Below are 26,489 nucleotides of genomic sequence, written 5' to 3' on the forward strand. Positions count from 1 at the left end.
TTACCTTCATTCCATAAGGAGGCATTCACTGGAAAAGGACTTTAGTTGAGGAATGTATGTAAACACAGTAACTTAACTCAAGACCCAAAGAGATAGCTTGACATGAGAGACAGAGAGCCAGTCTCAAAGCCACGAAGACTTAGGTTTACATGTTCCCTTTGATAAATACTGGCTGTGTTATCCTGGGCAAGCCAGTTCGCCTTTAGTGGCTTTAGGCAATTTTCTAAGACTATAAATTATAGACAAGGTGTTGACCTAAATTTCCTAAACCAATGAAATACTAGATCTAGTCCCTATCTCTTTTCCCTTACTCATAACTCATGTACAAAAATGACTAATATGGAAATGTTTTACATGATTGCACATGTATAACCTATAATAGATTGTTTACCATCTCAAGGCAGGGGGAAAGGAGGGAAGGAGGAGCTCAAAGCTTTAAAAAAATGTTAAAAATTGTTTTTACATACAATTAGGAAAAATATTTTAAAAAAAAGACTCATGTATAGCACTCAGATATGTCATCGTTCACCTTCATAGGATGGGAATATAATGACAAATCTAAGAAAATTCTGAAAATTGGGTAGAGGAAAGGTAAACGTGAGATTCATTCTTTATCCCTATGTCCCAGCATACCTCTGGATGCCTTTTTTTCCCTTGATGCTGGAACCAAGGGTCTTCCACATTGGAATGTAATCTTGTAAGTAGGGATGGTCTCGTTCTTTGTATTGTATCCTTGCTGCCTAGCACAATGTCTGGCACCTAGTAGGTGATTAATAAATATTTAATTGAGTGATATATTCTGGATAACTGAGCCCAGAAATGAATAATCTGTCAACGTGAAAATGCCAACATAACCAGTTGGCCAAGGAAAGCTAAAAGGGTGGGGAATCTTTGGTCCCAAATAAGGTTTGGATAGACTCCCAGAATTTTCCACTTGTCTTTTAGTGAACAGTGTTAGGCAGTCAGCTTAATGAGTCAAGGTGAGGAAACAGTCAAAATCCCATAAGCTACATGAAACTGGAAAAAAAGGAGTGGCTGCAATGTATTGCTATCTGAAGTGCCACATAGGGCAAGCCCAAAGGATACCATGAGTCATCCAGACAGGCTTTTCAAGGCACATCTATAGTGAAGGTGTCAGGTTCAAAGGCATGATGTTATAGTCCAACTTGGGCAGATTCAGCAGGGAGTCAAGATTCACATCATAAAAATAAATCTTCAAAAACAACTTTTTGAATTTTTTTAAGGCAAGACTAGATAAGCATCTTCCCAGAAGACGTAACTAAAGGCAGAAGTCCTAGAGTGAGATGCCCTGTCAAAGTCCTTGCTCATTTTAGGAGTCTGTGAATTTGTGGAGTATTTTCACCAAGTGATAGATTCCCCTGTCGATTAGGGAGTGGCTGAACAGTTTGTGGTACATGATTGTGATGGAATATTACTGTGCTGTAAGAAATGATGAGCTCAAGGATCTTAGGAAAATATGGAAAAACTTGCATGAAATAATAAAGAACAAAATGTGCAGAACCAAGAGAACATTGTATACAGTAACAACAATATTGTTTTAAGAATAACTTTGAGATAAGAAGTCATTTTTGACTATTACAAATACCCAGATTAACTATAAATGACATTATCTGCATGCAGAGAGGGAACTGATAAATAGAAGTATGTATAGAATAATTTGACATATATATGTATATATATATTATATAGAAATATATATACATATGTCTAATGGTAGTCATCTCTAGGGTGGGTGGGGAGAGGGTAGGAAAAAAAAAGAAAAAAATTTACATGATAATTTTTTTGTAAATTTGAAAGGAATAGCAAGTTGTACATAGTAGATTTGTAGTTTCATGTACAATCATCTTTTTTATTATACTGTTACGGAAATGTTTGTTTTATTCCATAAATATATATGAATGTAATTTTAAAAAAAAACCCAAAGTGATAGAGAATGGCTTTTCTCTTTTGGGTTATGGGACAACCTCTTTCCTTAAAAGAAGCATGATATCCTCAAAGAGAGCTGGAATAACTGAATTTTGAAGCCAAAATGATCTGAGGAATGCTAGGGAAAGCAAAAGGATACCTAAGGATAGCCCAGATTTTAACAAAGAACTTGAAAAGGTCCCTCTTGCCATTTGTATGGACAAGATACAGCTTCTCTAATCCAACCACTTATTTTGGAGATGAGTGAACTGAGAGCCAGAAAGGTAAAGTGTTGGGCAACATCATGCAGAACTGAAACCAAAGTCTCCTGACTCTTGCTTGATTTATTCTTTCTAGCCTTCCACCACTGACCTTTCTGAAGGTGCTCAGCTCAGTCAGCATTATGTGGACAGTCACCAGAAAATTAGTTCAAAATAACTAGAAATGTAAGAAATTCCATCTTTTTTATAGTGGCCACAGGATAACAGAGTTAAAGCCAGAAGAGACCTTAGAATCATCTTGTCCAAGTCCATCACTTTGCTGATGAGCAAACCAAGCACCAAAGAAGTTGTGACATATCCAAGTTCACACTGGTAATAAACCACAGAGACAGAATTTGAATACGTCTTTTCAGACTCCAATCCCAGTGCTCTTTCCACTGTCCCAAATCATCTCTGGATAATCTTGGTTTGAGGAAATGCGTGCTCTGACCTGGTGGTTCTAACAAGTTAGACCTGAGGGGCTGGGCAGAATAGAAACATAAGCACTTGACTTAGAATTAGAAAACTAGGCTCCTATCTTGCCTCTGGTACTTACTGTCTGTATGATTATACTTACTTAGCTATATGATCTTGGAAAGGTCACTCATCTCTCACGTGTATAAAATGAAGAGACTAGACTGGATGGATGATCACTAAAGCCCCATCCGGATCTCAACTGCAGGAGCTCATAAGTACGGGCCCAACATTCAAGGACCATTAGTAGAGGCTCATCTCCAGGTTAACCACAGGTAATGAATATTTTTAACCACGGAAACTCTAGAAGACTGTCTACCACATCAAGAAAGGATCCAGATAAGCTTTAGCATACAGAAACGACAGTCTTGAAGTAGAAATAGGGAAATTCCACTCTATTTCTAAGCATATAAATAATTCACTTGCCATTCTATACCAACAGACAATATTTCATTATCTGACTCACTCAAACCTAGAAGCACCATTTGGTCCAAAGGCAAAGTACACGGTAATATACATATAGAGTATCCTGTTCTCTCCATCCCACCCTCCGCCCCCAGGTCCTAACTCATGCATACATTTGCTGCAGTTGAATTTTCCTGCTCACCACAGGGACACTGGAATAGTACATACACAGCCTGATGGGAGACAGGAGCAAAAGAATGTTCTTTCTTTAGTGTGCTTCTTGTGACTCTCAGGATGGATGTTCGAAATGACTACTAAAAGGGACAAGGTGAAGTGAATAAACAGGGGCTGACAACACTGATGTTTGTTTTACAAACAGATGAGGCAAAACTAATGTTCAGTCTGCTCTTTATTGGTGTTTGAAACCTCGTTAAAACAAAAATAAGGGCCAAGTAGTGAATTTCAGGACCTATATTGATGGTTTCTTTGTTAGTAAACTGAGATTTGTTGATTCAAAGAGGGCACTTACAAGTTAAAAAAAAAAACCCTGTCATCCAGAGCATATTATAAAGTGAATTTTTTTTTCATTCCATTTTTTCTTTCTTCAGGGAATGTGACAAGGCTTGTCCATCAAAATCATGACACAGCCTTTAACAGCAGTGATCTGGAGCACACACCTTCCTGTTGATGGCTGAGAACTTGTAGACCTTCCAATTATTCTGTCAATACCAAAGGCAAAGGTGGAAGTGCTTGACTAATTGGCTTTTCCCAGATATTGCTTTGGTTCCCCTTTGTTCACAGTGGTTTATGCCGTGTTGAAGCTCTTAGACAGATTTATGCTTCAATTTTTTTTCAGACCTACATGGATCTAGAATAGCATTTAAATCCTGAAAGAAGCACAAGATCATAGAATAAATGTGAGGGGGTTTATCACTGGAATGTAAACTCTCTGAGGTCAGTGATCTCTTCTTTATGTCCTTGGTGCCTAGCACAGTACCTAGTCACATTGTAAATACTTAATGTTTTCCCATTCATTCATTCATTCACTCAGACTTAGCTTGAGGAGGACATCTCAAAATTAATTTGAGCTTGTATCTAAAAAGCTCTGTACTCATTTTGATCTATGACTGAGCGCTCCCAGGAAATCTACTTCCATTATGTTAGAACTCATCTCCCTATCCTTATACAGGAGTGATTCATTAGAAGGACATTATACTTTTACATTTGTAAGCAAGTAAGCTCTTTGGTCAATGAACTATTTCTGTATCCTCATAGGCTCACGACCAGAGAGCTTTGAGACTGAAAGTGACTTTAGAAGTCATAAGACCATAGATTTAGGGCTAGAGACTCTCTAATCCAACCCTTTCATTTTCTGGCTGAGAAAATGAAGGGCTAGAAAGTTGAGTTGACTGTCCAAGGCCATATAGGTACTAAATGGCAAAGGCGTAATCTGAACACAGACAGGACTTCTGATGCACTCCTTCTTTTACATCACACTGACCATCTAGTACAACCCTCTAAATTTACAGATGTGAAAACTGAGGACCAGAGATGTTAAGTGACTTGCCCAAAGAAACATTGGTAGGAAGTTGTATAGCTGGGATGCAAACTGGACACTCTAATTCCATATCCAGTGCTTTTTCCAATATACCATGAATGCTTTGATTTGGATTATATTAACTTTTGGTCTAAATAACCTCCAGGGTTTTCTCAAAATTATTTCATTTGTCTGAATATGATCGTAGGAGAGGAGGATGTAAATCCAAGAATAAACATTTTACAAATAATCATGCTATCAACAGCTAGCATTTACGTAGCCCTTTAGGGTTTGCTAAGTGCTTTACAAATATTATCTCATTTAAAAAAAAATCTTCATGACTTCTCTGGGTTTGTTGTTCAGTCGTTTTCAGTCTTATCTGCCTCTTTTTGACCATTTTTCAGATTTTCTTGGCAAAAATACTGGAGTGGTTTGCCATTTCCTTCTCCAGCTCATTTTATAGATGTGAAAACTGAGGCAAACTAGGTTAAGTGACTTTCCCAGGGTCACACAGCTAATAAGTGTCTGAGGCTAGAGTTGAACTCAGGTTTTCCTGACTCCAGGCCTGGTACTCTACCTGCACCATCTATCTGCCCTATATAACTCTGGGAGCTAGGAGCTATTATTATCCCCATTTTACAGGTGAGGGAACTAAAACAGGCAGAAGTTAAGTGACTTGCCCAGGGTCACACAACCAATAAGTGTTTGAGGCTAGATTTGAGGCTTTGTGACTCCAAGTGTAGCATTTTATCCCTTACATCACCTAACTCCCCATGGAGAAACTGAGCTATTGGGAGCAAAGTCTAGGTCAGTCCATGATGACTTTCACCCTAGATCTGCTGTTCCAAGTAGATTTCAATAAACTCTTAAAGGAAGTGATACAGTTCTAGGAATCACAGAATGCCAACTCTGGAGGGATCTTAATGATCACCTAATCCAGGGTTTCCTAACCTGGTGTCTGTGGTTGGATTTCAAGGGGTTCAAGAGCTTTGTAAGAAAAATAAATACATCTTTATTTTTACTAATGTTAAACCTGAAAATTTGGTTGAAGGAAACAACAGAGCTAGGTGATAGAAAAATCCATGTTGTTTATTATTTTTCCCTTAAAGCATAGCTAAGCTAGCTTACTTGTATGTACAAGGAGTCAGAGAACAAGCTCTGGCTGTCTGAACAAAGCAATGAGAAAACTTATATACGTTATTTTAGCAGACCTAGCAAGCCTGTATTACATCACGTTTATGACCCCCATGTATGTTTAACCATGATACAAGAAAAGGATTTTATTTGTAAAGAATGTTGACAAAGGTCAGTTGAAACTACAGCCCAGCGTCTCTGTCTCATTACGTTCCATAACATAGTATATATCTGTAGAATATTAAGCAAGGTAATCTCTCTTGGGGTTAGGGTCTCATCCTTTAATGACTATCAGGGGTAAGAATGTCCTTAGGTCAGTCTAATCTGGCCCTGTTGACAGAGGTAAGGGTATTTCCTGAGCAAACTTTTAGAGAGAACAAAGAAGCCCAGGTCCTGGATCTTTATCCAGTTACTCATTAATTCAGGCTCCGGGTCTAGTCGAAATTAAAAATGATATAAAATAGTATAATATTTTTCACACTAACCACTAACTGAAATTTAGTATTTCATTCAGTTATTTAAAAGAAATTATTTTGAGTCATCCAACGGTTTCAACAGATTTAAAAAGAGGTCCATGACACAAGAAAAGTTAATAATCCCTCACCTAGTCAGATCTCCATGGTATAGATGAGGAAAGTGAGGCCCAGAGAGGTAATTTGCTCAAGATCACATAGCGTGGCAGAGCCAGGCCTAGGACCCAGGATCAGCTAATTCAGCATTCAGTACGTTTATCATAATACTATTCCTGGAGATCATTCCATAAAATGCTTTGAGATTCCTGGAGGTAAACATTTTTTAGTAACAAGAAATAATGGGTCAGCCTTCAGTGAGTGAGTTCTGCTTTGACTCTAAGCTTCATCTCAGGGGTCTCAGTGACAAGGGGACACTTACTTCTTGTAGTGGTCTAGATCAGACGTGTCAAACTCAAGAGAGAAATTGGGGAGAGGGAGCTGTTTTCATTCTCCCCTATGAAAGATCCCTGCAGGCTACATAGGGACCTAAAAAACCACAAATTAACATTTTATTGTTGTTGTTCAGTCATTTTCAGTTGTGCTCAATTCTTTCATGCCCCATTTAGAGTTTTTTCAGCAAAGATACTGGAGCATTTCCTTCTCCAGCTCATCTTACAGATGAGGAAACAGAAGCAAACAGGATTAAGTGATTTGCCCAGAGTCACACAGCTAGTGTCTGAGGCCATATTTGAAGTCAAGAAGATGAATCTTCCTGACTGTAAGCCCTGTATTCTATCCATTGAGTCACCTAACTGCCCCAGACAAATTAACATTATCTACGTTTTATTGTATTTCTTTTTTGTTAAATATTTACCAATTACAATTTAATCTGGTTTTAGCCTCACTCAGAAGTGTGAGCTACATTTGCAGTGTATTTGACACCTCTAGTCTAGAATCTAGAGTCTAGATTCTAGACATTTATGTTCTTGCTCCTTGGGGTCTGTCAACTTAAGGTTGTTGGGAAAATAGGCTTGGGAGGGTGTAGTGGTAATCAGGGTGGTGCTTTTTGTTGTTCCTTAAGTTCCTTAAGTGCCTTTAATGATTCTGGCCTTTGTTTGAATGGGGCAGGTAAAATGGGATCTCTTTGTCTTGGAGTGTTTCTCAGCACTAAGACAATGTAATGGTAATTAGGGAAGGCCTTTTTGTTGTCTTCTCCTTTGGAATGCTGAGGTAATTAATTTTGATGAGTCTTGCCTTTCAAATGTAATGGACAGCAAAATGGGATTTTTCACTGTTCTTTATTTGAATGCTTCTCAGCACTGAGGTAATCAAGTACCCCAGGGCCCTGAGGTATCCAAGGTTGGTGTTTGACTTTTGGAGCTTTGAGACTCTGGGCAAGCCCTTGTAACTGCCCCCTCGCTTTGCTAACCCAGACCCATTGGTTCTTTGGTAACTATGTATTGTGATTTGATCAGACAAGGATTGTCTGTTGATGTTTGTAATTTCTGTTTGTATTTGCCTTGAAGTTCAGGCTGATCTTTCCCCCTGAACTAAGTGAATGATATATGTATGTGTAATTAAACTGAGATTGTTAACCCCTTAAAATTGCTTTCCTTAGAAAAACAGATCAAAGAACCTGTTCTGGCAGCTCTTGTTGCTAGTCTTGTTGGGCCTTACCCTTCAACAGCTGCTGCTAGCCAAATTGTTGCTACAGAAAGAGATGGTTCACAGGTATGGAAGATGGGAGACTAGTGGGTGAATGGACCAGCCCTTTATTCAGATTGACTGCACCTGAGGTCTGACTGTCCCTTGTCCCAATTCCCCTGGGACAAACCATCCCCAGATTCTACTTTGCATGGCTGCAGGTCCACACCTTCACTGTTTTGTCAACAGATTTAAACAAAAGTCCTGTTATAGCTCAATTCTGGGTTCACTTATCCTATCCTTACTGTGCTAGACTTATGTAGAAGTTCAAAATATTGCATCAATACATTTAAAATAAGCACAAAAATAACTGAGTCAAATGCTAAAATCAGTAGCATAAATGAGAGAAACAGCAGGAGGCAAAGTACATTTTAATTAGATAATTAAGATACTACTCTGGTCCCTCACCTGAAGGCTAATGATTATAGAGCAGAATTCCATAAAGTCAATAATAATAATAAATGATATGCATTTTGTGGTTTACAAAATGATTTATGTAAATCACGCATGTATTGGACAAAGTCCTGAAGTAGACAAAAAGGATTTTTTTACAAAGTTCCATGAGTTCTTCCCAAAGAGAGTGTTAAATAGTGAGGCATGTTTATGGTCTTTGTTGGATGAAATGATGAGTATCTTCGTTAAATTACACTGTAATCCATTTATTTGGAACAGTCTTGGAATGTCTTCTCTTCTGTGACAGATGATTAGTTAGATTTCCATTTTACTGGACCCCTATTTTATTCCAATCAATATTGATTTGATATGATTCCGCAGTTTGATATGATTCCATAGGGGTAGTGATGACAAATTCTGTGTATTGGGCCCCAGAGCGGTGAACTGCAGATGGTAAGTTCACTTGCTTAATCATAGGAAGCTAAAAAGAAGACTTCCACCCTTGTTTTTCTTTGTTATGGTGACCAAGCCCAAAGTGGTGGGAGTCACTCAGTTACATGGAAAGTCCCCCAGCTATTTTTCTTGCCCTTCCATCCCTTGTCATCTCTTTATTGTCCAACATGGGGAGAGGGACATGAGCACTTGACCAACAATTAGTCCAGTTTGCCAGCCTGTGGCTTGCCTGTCTGCTGGCCCATCAGAACATGTAGATGTTTTGACATCTGTTTATCAGTGCAGCTCACTACTCACTGCTCGGTAGGATCTCCTGAAAGGTCAAGATTCTGTCAAAAGTCTGTTCCGTCAAAGTCTGTTCATTAGCCTACTTGTCAACAGTGGGATTCCATATTTTGTGTAGAACCTGCCCTGGAGAGTTGAGGGTCAAGGACAAAGTCTATCAATGAGATTCTGGATTTTTAGTTTGCTTTACCTATATTGTCTGGGTATTAAGCACTATAAAACTAAGGCCCTGGAGGCAGGAGGCGTCTCAGATCATGAGGAACATCTGAGGTCCACTTCATTAGAAGGGGCCATAGAATGTTTAACAAAGTGCCATTGGCTCAGAGCTCTGCCTCAGTTTCTTTTGTTGTATGTTGGACAAGGTTAGGATCCCAACCTGGTCCCTTTAATCTCAGCAGTGTATTGAGTCCTGTGGTGGATCCCTGATCACTGACAGATGAATGTGGAATGGGAACTGGACCCATGATTTTATTGATATAGGTAACTTCTGGATGAGGAAATTCTCACTGTCAACGTAGGTAGCCACCTCAGAAACTTATTGTCTTAAAGAGTTGCTTTGAGAACTGAGAGGTTAAGTGACTATTCCAGGATCATACAGCTAGCATGTATCAAAGATGGGATTTGAACCCAGGTCTTTGTGGCTCCAAGGCCAGCTCTCTAACCATTACACCATATTTCATTGGTATAAAAAGAAAAGTTAGCATTCTCCTTGATTGGGATGGAAGAGGAAGACATACTTTAGGATAATCTGATTTGTCACCTTTGTGTCCAAGCTTCCTTAGTATCATACTGCTACAGTCTGATTTCAGTGCACACAGTTTTGTTTCTAATCTGTTGAATCTATTGTTGTGTTTGTTTTCATGGGGGAAGTGGGCAGTATCAGAAATTCCATGTCGGTATCAATAGTGATCATGTTGGTATCAGAAGTTCCAGGTTCACAGCAATGGAAATGGACAACTCCACACCAATGAAGAAGGGGAAGTCATCTTCCATCGAAGACTCTTTAAGAGTTGAAAGGTGGGATAACTTGCCTATGCTTACCCAGTTAGTACATTTCAGAGACAGGATTTGAATTTGGGATCCCAAGCCAATTGGCTCCCAGGCAGTATCTCTAACCACTACACCATATTGTCTCTCTGTTTTTCAAAATATGCAGCAAATCTAAATTACCACCACCGAATAGACCAGGAAAATTCTTTTTCTCAAGAGGCTTGAATGCCACTTGGAGGGAACACAACCCTGAACACTGGACTGATTATATTTTCAAACTCTATTGATTTGGAGTTCTTGTGTCCTAATATATTTGTCTTGCCTTTATAGGTTTTTACCTCTGTCTTTTAATAGGGAAGTGGGATAGCCCACACCTGCTTTTACAGGTTAGACAGGTTTGGATATTGAGCTCTTTAAACAGAACTCTAAATTGTGTTCTAAATAGTATATGAGATTCTTACTTTGGCCTACTCCTACAATATTTACTTTGGGGGTTTTATTAGCCTTTTTCTGATGGATTGCCATTTCCCAATCCTGGGAGGTAGCAAGTTACTGGCAGGTATTGTTTTGTTTTGTTTTGTTCTTTCTCTCATCCTGAGAAAGAAAAAAAAGTTGAAGGACTAGGGAAGAGGAAGTGAAGAAAAGTTAAGTCAATTAAGGATGTGAAAAACTAGGACAGGAGGGAGAGCAATTAATAAAAAGGTCAGACCACAAAGGTAAGAAAGGCAAAGCAGAATATTGGCTAGAGAAAATTCGGAAAGTGATGACAGAAATGTAAGAAGAGGCAGGTATGTATAAAAAGAACCAAATCCATAGGCAGAGATTAGATCTCAAGGTCTCTCCAATTCCAAGAAATGATGAGTCAATGTGAGAGAAGACAAGTTCAAGAGATATAGAGACAAACACAAATCTTTTACTTTTTTTTAAAATGTGATTTCAAGTTTTGCTGTTATAAAAATGGTCTTCTAGAGTTTGAATTTTCATTGTCCCATTCACTCAGCTCTTGATTTGTGTGGCCTTTATAAAGTTTTTTTTTTCTTTTTTAGCTTAAATTTCTTTAAAATGGAAGGAAACAGGGATAATACGCTCCTAGAGTGCCATCTGAGGAATGTATGTGAGGCTATCTAGATGTAAAATACTCTCCAAAACCACTTAGTTCCCGTGAAGTTATGGCAAGGACAGAGGTAATACAGACTAATTAGTTTTTACATGTGCACATGGACCTGGTCCTTAAAAGAGTTATGCATTTATTCTAAAGGAGAAACTGCTTTTTCTGTCAGAAAACATGAGTGAAACCCCATCAAATCAACAAAGACACATATTACTGGGTATTACCTGTCAGTCCGTAAATATTTAGTAAGCAACTACTATGTGCCAGGCACAATGGAAGGGCTGGCGAAACAGTGGAACAATCAATCACTTTCCTCTAGGAGCCTACAATCAAATGGGGGCAATACCGTGTAAACAATTACATACAGACAAGCTATACACAGGATGAATAGGAAATAATAAACAAAGGAAAGGCACCAGCATCAAGAGGAGCTGGGAAAGGCTTCTGCAGAAAGTGGGATTTTAGCTGGACTTGGAAGAGGGCAGGGAAGCCAGGAAACAGAGATGTCACTGGGATCGGAAGAGTGCTAGTGTAATCTGAAAGGGCTTTCAAAGCGAAGAAATGGATGATTACAATAGCCACTCACTTTCTCAAAAGTGTTTCAAAAGCCTCAAAGACAAAATATAGAACGAGGTTGTGAAGTGACCATGGTCCATCTAGGAGTTCCATAGAGTTTATGTTGAGCTGGAGGATTCAACTCATTCTTCATCCTCACAAATGTGCTAGGTAATGAAGGGAGGCTAGGAGGCACACACAGTCTCAAAGTGGTTTTAATTAATGATTGATTTTCAGAGCTAAGGACTAACCTGTACATCTGTAAGAATCCCAGCACTCAGGAAGGTGTAAAATGAATAAATGCATCTGAAAGGCAGCTGATTTGTACACAAATAAATGAATTTTATTGACACACATGATATACTCTTTCTTGACAATAAATAAAATGCAATCTTCAAGGCCTACTTGGATTTCAGAAAACTGTGTACACTAGGTAAAAATGTTCAAACTTCGTAATAGTCTTCTACAGGACTATATCTGAAAGGTAGTTGGTTGAGGCGACCCTTTGGCTTGGATATTTCAAATAAACAGATATGTGCAACATTTATATAAGCATGATGCTTTCCTACACATCTGAAAAGGTAGTTAATGCCCCTTTGTTATACCTCCCCCTAGGGTCTAGCAATTTTTTTCCAGTTTTAATAAAGTGTAGAATAAAAATAACTAGTGTCACAAAAGTATATATTTCTGATATAAAATCTTTTTATACAAATATATTTCTATTTGTGCAGAATCATTCTCAAAATGCATAATTTTCTTTATATGAAGTTGACACAGTATTAAAATAAATAATATTTTCTAGGGAAAAACTCCTTTCCATCCTAAAGCTGCAATTGGAAGAATATAAAAACTGATTCGTTATTAACTCTACCTCAATGTGTCTTCTGTCCTATCTCTCATTTTGTGTATACACCACGAAGCTATAGACATTGCCACAACACCTCTGGAACTCATGTTTTCCTACAGTGTCTCCTGTTCTATCCATCATGCCTCCACCCAGATCACTGGTTTACCTGGACTGAAGTACTAGGCAGGCTTGCATAAGGGCAGCTCTCCACACCTTCCCACTACCAGCACATTGTAGAAGTCCTGGTGGGTCAGTTTACATAGTATAATATTTCTCTACCATATAGGACCTTTCCAACCCCTATCTCCATGTAGAGAGAAGGGCTCAGACTATCTAGATTAGTGAACATGGATTCTCCTTCATTTAAATCATTCATGACCCTGACATCTAGACAACCAGATCTCACTTCCTTCATTAATTCCTACATGCTATGATTTATGTACTATGGTGAGGGGCCATATTTGGCCGTCTCTATCACAGTGAAATCTTGAAGAGTTAGAATGATCAACGGGTACTCTGTTTCTTATGCTAAAGAAAAAGGGGAAATGGAGATACATGAACTGAAATGCATCTTGTTTACCCCTACAGTGAGACTTAACAGTTTTCATTTTTCCCACCAAGTTTTATAAGGCAAATAAACTGTTCTTGGAAAGCTCTGGCTCACAGTCACCACATATATAGTCAGTAAATATGAAAGTGGAGGTGTCTCAGGACAATCTAGGTTGCTAAAAAAAAAAAAAAGAAGTGGTGATACTTCAAGGATCTTCAGGGCCTTTTACATTGCTTCGCTTTGCCAAGAAGGCACATCCCCAGGCACACACATGTGCACTAAGGGCGCGCGCACACACACACACACAGTGTTTCATGAAGAGCCTTCTTTCATCTTTCTCAATTTGGAACATTATTCATGACAGTTTTCCCAGGCAGAAGGAAAAAGGCTCTCTTTTCCCACAAAATTCAAAGAGTGAGGTGAGCCTGGCAAGAATTTGCAGCAGTGAATATCTAAAGCCTGGTTTCCTGTACCTCCTCTTCTGTTTCTTCCTTCAGGGCAGTGATTTTGGCTCGGGACTTGTGCCTGCTTGAGTTCCGGTGGGGGAAGAGCTTCATCCTGTCTGAGTGACTTATGGCTTGCCCATAGAGTCTCTTCTCAGTCACCAGTTTCTGGATTGACTCATATTGCCGCACTTTGCTCTCTTCTATGACCTAGTGAAATGGGGAACAGTTAGTCCCTTAGTGAGAGTATAAGCCAAGGTAGCAGACCTAACAAGCGGACAAAGCAGAAAGTGGAGAACTTACCATGCATTCTTTGGAAGAGATAAAGCCCCCAAGGCCCCTCTCCAAAGACGAGGTAGGTCATCATCAGTGTTACCTCATTTACTCAGTCTGAGTATTCAGGCTCTAAGGAGGCCCTAAAGTTGCCTGTGTTATACGATAGTCCTTACACATAGCAGCATGGCAGTTTTTCAAAATCAGTTGAGCAGAGGGTTACCACAATCAGAATAAACAAACTTAGCCATAACATGATGTGTCAGTAAGAAGCAAGTGTCAACTGTGACAGGTAAAATACTGACCACCTGACACCCCTACTCTAGTACTTTCTAAGAAAGAATGCCAAAGTCCTTTACCAGCTTCCATGGTAGAAATTTAGTTCATTTCATAGTACAGTAGAAAGACTGCTGGATTTGAAATCAAAGAAGTTGAATTCAAATCCTGTCTCTGTCATTTACAGCATTTGTGACCTTGGGCAAGTCACTTAACCTTTTGAGTCTCAGTTTCCACATCTGTAAAGTGGACAGATTGGATGAAATGAACTCTGAGGTTACTTCTAGCTTTAAATCAACAATCCTAGGATCCATCACCTTAGAAATCAGTGTGTGTTCAGCATATAGCAAAACCAGCAGCCTAGTCAGTATTGGTCATGGAGTTAGCATGACATGTTTGTTGGCTGAATGGCATATTATAAGAAAAACATTTTTATTTCATTTTTAAATAACAACAAATAGCTATTAATCAGTTATATGTGTCTGTTGGGTACCATACAGCTTCTTTTTTTCCTTCATTTTCTATTTATTATAGCATTCAATTTTTAAATTTTGAGTTCCAAATTCTATCCTTTCCTTCGGTCCCTCCCCAACCCAAGAATGACATATTACAATCTGTAATATAAAATGTAATATATAAACTGTTGTTGTTTGTCTTTCATTTTTGAAGAAGACCAATGACATCATAGGGTGATGTCTTGATGCATGCGTAACCTGGATTTAATTGAGTCAAGTTTATATGAAAGTCCTCAGCTTCATTCTCTCTTCCAGAGTCATCAAGTCCAATGGCAAGACAAAAATCTTCAGACTCCTTCAAGGTCTTTGGAACAAATTGTTCTCATTAGCCCATTCCACAGGGAGAAGTCTTCACATGCTTGAGGGGGATATCCCTCTAACTCACTGAGGGGTTTGAGGTCCATTGGTTACCCTCCACCTAGTTTAGCCTGTCTGCCAAAATAGTTTACCAGGGTGTGGCCACTGTGAATGCCACTGCTTCTTAGAGCCAAAGGTGAGAGTTGAGTACCAGGTAGAGACCAAAGGCACATAGGAACCCCTGAAAAGGGTTCAGAAAGCCTTCACACAGGAGCTGCTTGTCCTCCTTGAACAACCCACACACCCCAATGGGCAATGTAGAGCCCAATTTCATGCACACAGTTAAGCCATCAGCAAGACCAGGAGCCCACTTTTAGATTCATCATTTTTTGGATAATTTAAAAGAAAAAAGAAGCTCCTTAAACATGGAAGTATTTGTTCTTGCTCAGGGATGCACAAAGGCTTGACAGAAATAATGTGATGCATCCTTAGAATTTCCTTGTGACTAAGCCCAGGGGAGCTTCCAATCATCATTTAAAAAAAATGTTGGATATTTTGCCACTAAGAGGAGGGTGGGGGAGAGCACCAAATGGAGCTTTCCGCAAGGAATAGAAGCTGTCGAACCTTTCAACAGGAACAATGACAACATTGAAATGAATCGTATATGAAAAAGAGATTACCTGATACTAATGAGTACTCTATATTCAAGTGTATAAGCAAGAAAATTCTAGAGGCTGACTAAAATACAACCAAATACAATACAGAATTTAGCACAAAATAATTCTGCTTTGGATGTCATCCAAGAGGATTTAATTAGGATAAGTACCAGAAGGACCTCTTTATAGGATAGTTTCACCTGAAACATGGTCCCACAGCTTGGACCCCAAGCAGAGTCTCATGATATACTCCACATTATTAAGCAATCTGCTGCCATTTCAGATTCACTTAATTCCAATATGACCTCACTGCTTGGATCAAACCCAGAAAGTCGGGCAGTTACATTGAGTAATACTCAGTAGCCTCACATGACACAATTGTAAGGAAAGAACTTCTATACTGGGAATATTTGCAGAGACTTTCTAAATATAGCCTTCTTGACACACCTGAGAACCTGAACTTAAAATTCTTCGATCAGGAATTAAATAAGGAAATCAGATTATAAGTAAATTACAAAATACTTACCAAAAACCGCTGACACTCCAGCATTGCTTCTATCCTGTGTTCAGAGAGGATTACGGTACAGTCTGCAAATGCATTCTTCAGCGCTCTTCGAATGATTTGATATGTTCTTTTTTAAAAAAAGAAAGAGAGAAAGAACAAAAGCACATGTGACCATAGAACTTTAATGATCGGGTTTTACAGGGGATCGTACTAAATAAATACAATCCTGTGTCTTCTAAGACTCTTGAATAATTTACCATCCTTTATAAAAAACATATTTAAAAAGAACATTTTTGATACAGAATTAGTTATGATCAGTTTTTTACCAACAGGTCAGATTTTTAGCGCATGGAAACTCATGGGGCAAACATTTTAAGGTACCAAAATAAAATTTCCTCTATGAAAATCACTAGCATTTCCATCCCATTAATATACTACTGTTTGTATCCTTGTTGCACACTACTGATATCACTTCTGAATTTGTGTTTGAAATGAAAAAAAAAAAGGAAATTAGGCAGCTAGGTTTTGCTTGTGTAACTATACAGCTCCATCCTCTGTTAAAACTACGAGTTTGCGTAGCATTTTGAAGTGGTCTCCAAGAGCTAGGATTGTGACTCACATTCAGTTAAATAAACATGCACCACTGGACACTTAGTGTCAAAGCATTTTCACTATGAAACCTTATTGTATCCAGGTCAGTGACTACAGGTTACAAAGGAGATGTAATCACAAAAATGTGGGTCAACGTTAAGCAGATCTGAATGATTCTGCTCTCTCTGTTTTGTCAAAAGAATAGAAACACTATAACTTACATAGGATCCAGATGAGCACTTGGTTCATCCAGCAGCAAGATTTTTGCCTTACTAAGAACCGAACGAGCCAAACATATCAACTGTTTGTGGCCATGGCTTAGAACGCAACCAGCATCAACAAGGACAAAATCCAGCTTGCCAGGAAACTGCTCTATCACAGACTTTAGTCCCACCTACAGGAAAAGTAAAAGAGGAAAAACATCTTGCTTAGTGACCATTCACACATGTCCTCAAAATGCCATATGGGTAAACACGCATGACTTTGAACAGGTAGAATGGAGCATTTGAAGTTCTAAGAAGCATCCAGTTTAACTACAATTTATAAACTCTTAGCCTGAAATGGTTAAGAATTTTAGAACTTTTAAAAAAGAAATTCATTTGTTTTACACTTCAAAGTAAGAGAATCTCTTGATATACAAAAGAAGTATAAGGTCCTATAAGAACAGTATCAGGAATACTAAAGTCCAAACAACATGAGTCATGTGACAAAGAATGTTTGTTTGTTTTATCTGTGTTTAAGGTCTGATGAGAAATAAAGCATCAGGCTACTGCTTGGGGTATGGGACATTAATAGTAGATGACTGACATGAAAAAATGCTCTAAATCATGATTGATAACAGAAATGCAAATTAAAACAACTCTGAAGTACCACCTCATACCTATCGGAGTGTCTAGTGTGACAAAAAAGGAAAAGATTGGATATTGGAGGGGATATGGGAAAACTGGGACACTGATGCACTGTTGGTGGAGTTGTGAACTGATCCAGCCATTCTGGTGAACAATTTGGAACTATGCCCAAAAGGCTATAAAACTGTGCCATACCCTTTGGTGCATCAATACCACTGCCAGATCTATATCCCAAAGGTATGTGTGGAATATTATTGCGGTATAAGAAATGACAAGCAGGATGATTTCAGAAATAACATGGAAAGACTTACATGGACTGATGCATACTGAAGTGAAAAGAAACAGAAGAACATGGTATACAGTAAAAGCAATATCATTGGGCACTCAACAAGTAAGTGTTTAACACTCAGTAACAGTTTAAAGCTCCTGACAGAGCTCACATGGGCATGTTGAAGAGAGGTGAGGAAAAAAAAAAAAAGATGATTCAGGATATAACAGTATTTGGAGGAGGACTAGAGTATGTTGAAAAAAAAAGGGACAAGAAAAATCTAGTTTTTAAAGAAGGCAGTTAAATTTGATAACAATTGCTATTCTCAGCAATACAATGAACAAAGACAATCCTAAAGGACTAATGATGAAGCATACAGAAGAAGAACTGATATTGATTGAATACAGACTGAAGCATGCTATTTTTCACTTTCCTTCTTTCATTTTTTTCTTTTATTCGAGTCTTCTTGTACAAAATGACTGATATAGAAATGTTTTACATAATTGCACACGTATAAACTATATCTGATTGCTTATTGAGGAAGAGAGAATTCAGAACTCAAAACTTTAAATAAAAATGTTTTAAAAGTTGGGAAAAATTAGTGGATAGCTGGGAAAATCTAATCTTTCTCCTACTTTGCTTCTGTATCCTCTACCAAATAGAATGATCTTCAGAGTGAATAAGGTCAAAGCAAAGATATCTTCTGGAAATATAAGTAAAGAGATGATAAATGAATTTCAGGCTGCCCTTAGTGAGTTTGAATCAACAGAGCCAGATGAACTACAACCCAAAGGTAATGAAAGACTCCCCAGGTGACTGTTAAATTGATATTCTTGATTCCAATGTCCTTTCCATTTTAAAGATGAAGAGGCAAACAGAGGCTAAGTGATTTGCCCAGGGTCACATGGCCAGGAAGTGTCTGAAGCTGGGTTGGGACTCAGGTCTTCCTGACTCCAGGCCCAGCACTCTATCCATTGTGCCACCTAGCTACCTAGTCAATTAGTCCAACCATACCCAAAAGATGAATTACATCCATAGCATCTTTACAAGTATTCATCCAGATTATACTTACAAGGTAATAAGTTCTAGAGCTGGAAAGGGCACTGGAATCATGAATATCAAGGGCAGTCTAATTCTGGTCAGTCATTTCACACATATGGTCTCAGGGGACCAGAAAAATACACATGGGTGATTGGACACAATTCATTACCCTAAGACTTTTCAGTGATTAAGTCAGCAGCATCATTTGATAGACGAAAAACAGCATATTACTGATATGGGAAAAGTAATACTAATTATAACTGACAGTTATAGAGCACTTTAAGGTTTTGCCAATGCATTGTCTCATTTGGTCCCCACAACCTCTGTGTATAGTAGTTACTTATTAATTCCATTTTATTGATGAGGAAACTGAGCCTCAGAGAAGTTATTTGCCGTGAGTCATAGGTGGATTTGAACCCAGCACCCTACATAACACTGTGAATAATCATGAGTCTCATACGTAGCGCACCAATATCTATCTACAACAATTCTATCTCTACTATACTTAAAAGGAGTGTTGCAAGTTCAAATTTGGGGTGAAGGTGGGGTAGCATTTTTGTAAGCCTTCTGGCATTTTAAAAGTATGCGTGAGACTTGTGAGTATTTATTTCGGTTCATCTTTCTATATTCTTACAATTCCGATTCTACCCTCTCCTGTGTGAACTGGCAAGATATCAAACTGCCACGAGGTTCCCATACTTTTCCTACTCTAATTGCATCCCTCACCAACACTGTATTTCTCAGAAAACCTAAAAATGATATCCTTAAACCTCACCTCCTCTGAACTGTAGATCAAAGATCTCCACGTGTACTGTTTGCAAATTTAGTTAATGTTTTCTCTAAAACTTTGGTGAAAAGAATTTTTGTTGGGTAATAAGGAAACTAGAGTAATGAAAATGGTTAATCTAAGTAGTGTTTTATTAGGTCTACGTGAAGGTTGGGCACTCAACAAGTAAGTGTTTAACACTCAGTAACAGTTCAAAGCTCCTGACAGAGCTAACGTGGGCATGTTGAAGAGAGGTGAGGGAAAAAAAAGGATGATTCAGGATATAACAGTATTTGGAGGAGGACTAGAGTATGTTAAAAAAAAAACAGACAAGAAAAATTTGGTTTTTAAAGAAGGCAGTTAAATTTGATAAACATTTTAAAGTCTCATGACTTTGGATCTATGATACCAGCATGCTATTATCATGAATCTCAGATTTATTCTAAATGTTTGGTAAATTATAATGAATTACATTATCTTTCTCTGGTACGATGCCTAAGGCAACAGCACAAGTCCAATCGAGCATAGGCCAAGTAAGTGACTACCTATATTGGGGGCATTTTAGGCTGTACCCTCCCCTCACCCCAAAAAAAGATCCCTCTTCAAGTGACTAGATGATCATTGGAATTTCCCCATCGATGGACCACAATCTCTATGGTAAAAAGGCTTGTAAATGTACGGCAATTTGGGGAACTCATCAACTTTTTTGAGTTTCTAGTAAAAATTTTCTAGTGAAGAATTTTAATGAAGAATTTTCTTTTCCATATGTTTTAATTTCCTTTAGAAATCATGGGGTCTTAGTAAGATATCTTAGATACCAGGCAGTATAATACTACTAATAATAGCTAATGCTTATATTGCACCTACTGTATGCCAAGCACTATGCTAAGCACTTTATAATTATCACCTCATTTCATCCTCACAACCACCCTGGCAGATAAATGCTACTGTTATCCCTGTTCTACAGCTGAGGAAACTGATGCAAATAGAGAGCCAGTGACTTGCCTAGAGTCGCACAGTTTTTCAGCATCAGGGGCTCAAATTTGAACTCAGGTCTTTCCGACTCCAAGGCCAGCATTCACTGTGCCACCTAATGTAACACTTAAAGAGGCAAATGAAGCCCAGAAAAGCTAACTTTCCCAAAGTTACATAGGTAATAGTGGCAAAGCTGGCATTTGAAGGTCATAAGATCACAGGATCAAATATTTAGTGCTAGAAGAGATCTTGGAGGTCATCTGGTCCATCCCTCCTGTCATTTGACAGAGCATGAAATTTACTCAAAATTCAGTAATCTTTCAACTATACCACACTTTCTCTCTTAATGGCTCATGTAGCAGCCATCCTCACGTGAGAAGGGGGGATTCTGACTATTCTGTCTGCCCACTGGTCATCAGGGGAGTCCTAAAGATGTATCTGTGCCATCCCATAGGGTGACCAGCTTTGTGCTGGGTTATAACTGTCATTTTGGAGCCAACTGTCTCTTGCCAAATTGAATCCCCTTGCCTATTTCAGGACATCTTCAGAACTGACACAGTCTCCAGGTGGAAAAGGTAGAAGTAAGAGTTTGGGAGAAAAAGCCCCTTATATAAGGCACAGCTTGGGATCAGAAGGAATATTTAAATCTGGCTAAGTCTATCTAAGCATGATATAGGCTAACTTAGGATGATATTAGTATTTGTCTAGAACATCTACTTTGGTCAGGGTGGATTCAAAATATCACAGATTTGGAGGTGGGTGAGTGAGTCCTTAGGGACCATATAGTGCAATTTCCTCATTACAGAGGTGAGAAAACTGAGGTCCAGAGAGGTTAAGTGATTTGGCTAAAGTCACAGACCTAGCGGCAGAATTAGTATTAGAACCCAGGTCCTCATGACACCATATCCTGCCTTTTCCCCTTGTGTTATACATTCATTTGATGGAATCCCATCGACAATAACTTTTGCATTTTGAGAGTAAGATATGTCATGAATTCAATTAATCTCAACAAACTATGTGTGAGGCCTTGTCACAAATATATCATAAATATGTTCCGGCATTTTCAATGTTATCTTAACAGTGACAACTATTTTTAAATGTCTCTGGCTGGACTATCTCTTTCATCATAATAAACAATTGCTTCAGTTGTCATGTACACATCTTTGGTAGATACCCTTACCTCATCTGCAACTTTCCATAATTCGTGATCACTCCACTGCCCATAAGGATCCAGGTTTTTTCTAAATGTTCCAGAAAATATAAATACTTTCTGTTTGGGTAGAGGAAAAAGGAAAGGACATGATTAAAAGCTTGACTACATATTTTAGAACAAAAATAATAGCCTGTGAAGCAATAATTCTTGTTGCAAATCTAATTTCAAATCTAAGAATAATTCTGTGCACATTGACACAATTCTCAATGACTTGGACTGGGCAGTCCATAACAATGACAATCCTCATTTCACAATCCACAATGAATTTTGACTCTAAACAAAGTTGCTTTTATGGATTTCTTTTAAAATGTTCAACATGGTATAGAACTATCATTACGTCTCTAAGTTTGTAAAAGAATCAAGCAGTTGAAAGTTATATAGAATTCTTTAATTCAGTTGCCATTTCCTCATCATTAGAAAATGCTGGATAACATTATAGGGATAGGGACTAGATTTGTAATTTCACTGGTATAGGGAACTCTCAGACAAGAAAACTCCCCTTACCTGTGCAGGTCAGCAATTTGTGTTCAACTTATAGTCCTAGAGAATTGCCTAGAGAGGTTAAGCGACTTGCCCAGGGTCACACATCCACAGTTTCAGAAGTGGTGCTTGAATGTAGGACTGCCTAGCTTCAAAAACAGTTTTCTATCCAACACAACTTGCTGCCTCTCTAAAACATTCTAAATGTGTAAAGTAGCCAATGATTACTCACTTTAAAGAATATTCTTGAAGCTCTCAAGTCGGAAGTATGAATGGGAATAGAACATCCTGTAGTCCTCTCACAACAACCCCAGTGATGTTCAAAAAAGAGTACTAAGATGAGTAATAATCTTCCAAGATCCAAGAAGGAATTATAGTAAATGCATTTTCCTAGACCATTTCCCCCCAAAAGAGACAGGCAGAAGCCTACAGGTAGTATGGAAAGGGTTATAAAGTTCCTGCCTTTAAGTATAGCTCATGGAAGCCTTCCCACTGGAAGACTAGAAAGGAACTTGAAAGAAACCACCAATCACCTCCTGAAAGTCAAAATCCAGATTTTCTAGATCAAAGGAAAAAAAAAAACAAACCAGAAAGAAAAAAAGATCAAGTACCAACGAGCCAGAGTTAGGATTACACAAGATATACCGACTAACATTTAAAAAGAGGAAAGCTTAGAATGTTATTCTAGCAGGGAAAAGATAAAGGCATATAAATAAGAATAACTTACCCAGTAAAACTGAGTGTAATATTACAGGATAAAAAATTAGCCTTTAATGAAATAAAAGATATTAAAGTATTCTTGATAGAGAATAGAGTTGAATAGGTACTTTAAAATGCAAACATAGATTTCATGAGAAACATAGAAATGTTGAGTAATACATTTGAGCAACTGGAAGGAACTAAAGGATGAGGAAGTTTATATTCTAATAGGAGGGGAAGAAAAAAGTATCTTCTCAGAATCCTAATGTTTTCAAGAGACACAAGGGAGTAAATAAGTCAGAGGGCGTGGGAGTAATTTTGTTTTATTTTGATGCTCTTAAGAGAAAAAGAAACATGAAGGTAAAGGAGAGTAAGGAAGGGGTGAAATTTTATATCTCATATAATTAGAGTGTTTGAGAATAACACTATACAAACACAGATAAAGGGATGAGGAAAGTGTGTTACAACATGAACCTCAGTTTCATCTGACCTGGACAAAGGAGGGTTGAGTGAGAGTACAGGCACACATGCACATGCACGCGCGCATGCACACACACGTTTATGCACATACAGATCCAAAGAGTTTGGGGTAAAAAACCATTAAATTCATCAGAGAGTCAGGCTAGAAAAGTGATAGGAGATATAGGGATTAAGGGGAAGGATATATTCAGGGGAGAATGAGTCATAAGCGAAACAAACTCTGATTCAAAAAGCCTGCACAGCTTTTACATCCTGATAAGGGCTGGGCAAGGGGAAGAGAAAAGGCACCATGGACCAATATATGAACACATTCCTCTCTCATAACCATCTTTTTCCTTGTAAAATGGGGGCACAGGGGTGGAAATAGGGAAAAGTATAAGAGCACAGGATAGAAAGAAATACAAAATTATCAATCATAACTGCAAATGTGAATGGGACAAACTTACCAATAAAATAGAGGAGAGTCATAGAATGAATCAGAAAACAGAATTCAACAATATGTTGTTTAGAAGAAACACAAAGATTGACACAGAGTTAAATAAAGGGATGGATAAAAATCTATTATGCATTGAAGGAAGCCTATAAAACTAAAAACTTTATGCTGAAACAAAGTCAATGAAGTTAATATTAGAGGGGAAACAATAAGAAGCTAAACAATAATGTTGTGGAGTCGGGGGAAGAAAAGAAAGGAGGGTAATTGAAATATTTTAAATGCAAAAAGAACAGAAGGTAGTATAAAAGAAAACAGATAAGGAGAACAGTTTTGAAAGTCACGTTATAGTCGTTATATGCTTTTTTTTTTCCAAAAGGAAGTTATGTACAATAAGAATTCATAGTTTCACTTGTGATCATCTTTTTGTTCAACTTTCCTCATGGAAATGCTAATTTTGGAGTTTTATTAAGTTTGTTTTTTTTAAGTGCTCTTGTTTTTATAAAAGCATTCATCATAGATTTCTTTTTAAAAGTAAGCTTCCTGGATTCATTTAAGAAAGAAGAGAAGGGAAAGGAAAAGAAGGAAGGAAGGATTTATGAAGCACCTGCTACATGCCAGGCATGGTGCTAAGTGCTTTACAGGTATTCTCTCATTGGATCCTCACAACAACCCTGGGAAACAATTGTTATTATCCTGATTCCACAGCTGGCAAACAGAGGTTAAATGACTTGCCCAAGGTCACACAGCTAGTATGTGTCTGAGGCTAGATTTGAACTTAGGTCTTTCTGGCTCCAGGTCCAGCATTCTATCCACTGAGCCACTCAGGAATTTTTCATTCTAAAGTAGCTAGAATTAGCAAAGATTCTAGTAATCATGTTACATTCTATGAAAGCTTTCCTATACCCTTTTAAGTGAAGATGTATAGGGTAAACAGTCTCATTATGAAATTAGAGCAATCATCTCATTAGCTTTGGATGCAAGCTAGACTTACCAGAGATGAGTCATTTAAACACATGGACATAGGATAGGTGTTACTACATATAGAAGTCTTATGAAGAAAATTGTTAATATGAATTTTTAATCTTTCTTTACAAATGCTAAAGAAAGTTTAGGGCAGAAATATTAAAATAGAGGCATTAGAATATTGACATGTCAACCATGTCTTTCTTCCCAGCAGGCTGTGCTTTTGACCTTTTCAAAATGAAACTAGAATATTATTTTCTAAGACTAAATATCCAAGCTTGAAGTATGATGAGCTTAATACCTTTAAGGAAATAGTTCTATAATTTTTGTTTATAATTCATTTAACTAACATTAAAATAATAGTGTACTCCCCCCTCCACACCTCCCAGGTAAGGAAAAGTTAACTGAACAAAACTAGCTCTCTCACTCCTAAAAATCTCATATCATTAACTAAACATTTAGATTTCTCTTACAAATATTAGTTAGTACTACTGGGTTGATTGGTGCTTCATTCAAAATGATTTTAGTTTTTGAAGCAAACTAAACAATTTTTTATCAGCATCTGTGAATCAGAATGAATAATTCTCTCTATAAAACAAATGCTTATAGAATGTGAGGTTTCAAGTATACAAATATTTATTTAATGTTATGAATAGCATAAAGCATAATTCTTGGAAATTAAGGGACTATAAGGAAATTATTCACCTATTGGACACATTACTCAACTATGAGTGACCTGGTTTTCCCCTTATCTATTGTATCAAGTGTGGTAAGAATAGATTAACTTCCATGGAACACTTTGAGAGCCTCTGAAAACAGGTACAATACGAATAGACACTGTTTAACATGAGATATCAAATGAATGATTAGAAAGCTATCAGTTAATGATAGTATCAGACTGTATCTGCAAGTAAATGGACACTAATAGAATACAGATTATCCTGTTTCAATCTAGCCTAGCTTGGGAGCAAAAGATTTCCAAGCTTGAAAGCTTCTTACTAACTTAAAATAGTCCTGATCTATTTCTTATAAATATGTTATCATAATTCCACAAGCACTACCAGAGAATTAACCCTTCCTCTTTTCAATGGTAATAATTTTTCCATTCCCTTGCTACCCCCATCCTAGTAATAATCATCACCATCCCATATCTAAACTACTTCAGAATAGTAGATTTGCAGGCTTGGGTACAATCGTCTTTTTTATTGTACTATGTTATAGAAATGTTTGTTTCATTCCATAAACTAAAACTGAAAGAAAAATAATAAACTAATTTAATAGCATCTTTCTTGGATAATGGCACCACAAAGATCTATGCTATTTCTCTGGAAATGCTAGAACCCTCTTTGGTTGTGGGACTGAATTCTAACCCTGTCAAGTGCAAAGCTGGTATCTCTGACTCTAGGATCTCTGACTTCTAATTATTTACTGCATGCTGACAAAAAATTTAATGTTTCATATTCCTGTTCAAGAATTTAGAATACCTTCAATGTCTAAAGTATTAAGTCTGAATTCCTCACTTGCTAATTCTTTTCCCCCCATCCTCTCTGAAACTTACTTTCCACTCTAGCCAGGCCAACATCATCACTGTCTTCCACCCAGGATAATCATTTCTATCTCAGTGCTTTTGCTTTTGCCACTTTTCTTCCCAGCAATGACCTCCCACATATCTCACACCAAATCCTATAAAT

At 37.8% G+C, this 26,489-nt stretch overlaps 1 protein-coding gene across 1 annotated transcript in view; it reads right to left on the reverse strand.

The window, feature by feature from the left end:
* Positions 1-12,000: 12,000 nt before the first annotated feature.
* The window catches only part of CFTR (CF transmembrane conductance regulator), a 224,290-nt gene continuing 209,801 nt past the window's right edge, over positions 12,001-26,489 (reverse strand). The window contains exons 24-27 of the mRNA XM_036761406.1: positions 21,711-21,800; positions 16,854-17,026; positions 16,063-16,168; positions 12,001-13,729 (exon numbers count right to left, since the gene is read on the reverse strand). Of these exons, the coding sequence (XP_036617301.1) occupies positions 13,529-13,729; positions 16,063-16,168; positions 16,854-17,026; positions 21,711-21,800 (570 nt within the window). The 3' untranslated portion in view covers positions 12,001-13,528. The remainder of the gene's footprint in view (positions 13,730-16,062; positions 16,169-16,853; positions 17,027-21,710; positions 21,801-26,489) is intronic.

This window comes from Trichosurus vulpecula, chromosome 5 (genome assembly GCF_011100635.1).
Source record: "Trichosurus vulpecula isolate mTriVul1 chromosome 5, mTriVul1.pri, whole genome shotgun sequence".
NCBI classification, from domain to species: domain Eukaryota; kingdom Metazoa; phylum Chordata; class Mammalia; order Diprotodontia; family Phalangeridae; genus Trichosurus; species Trichosurus vulpecula.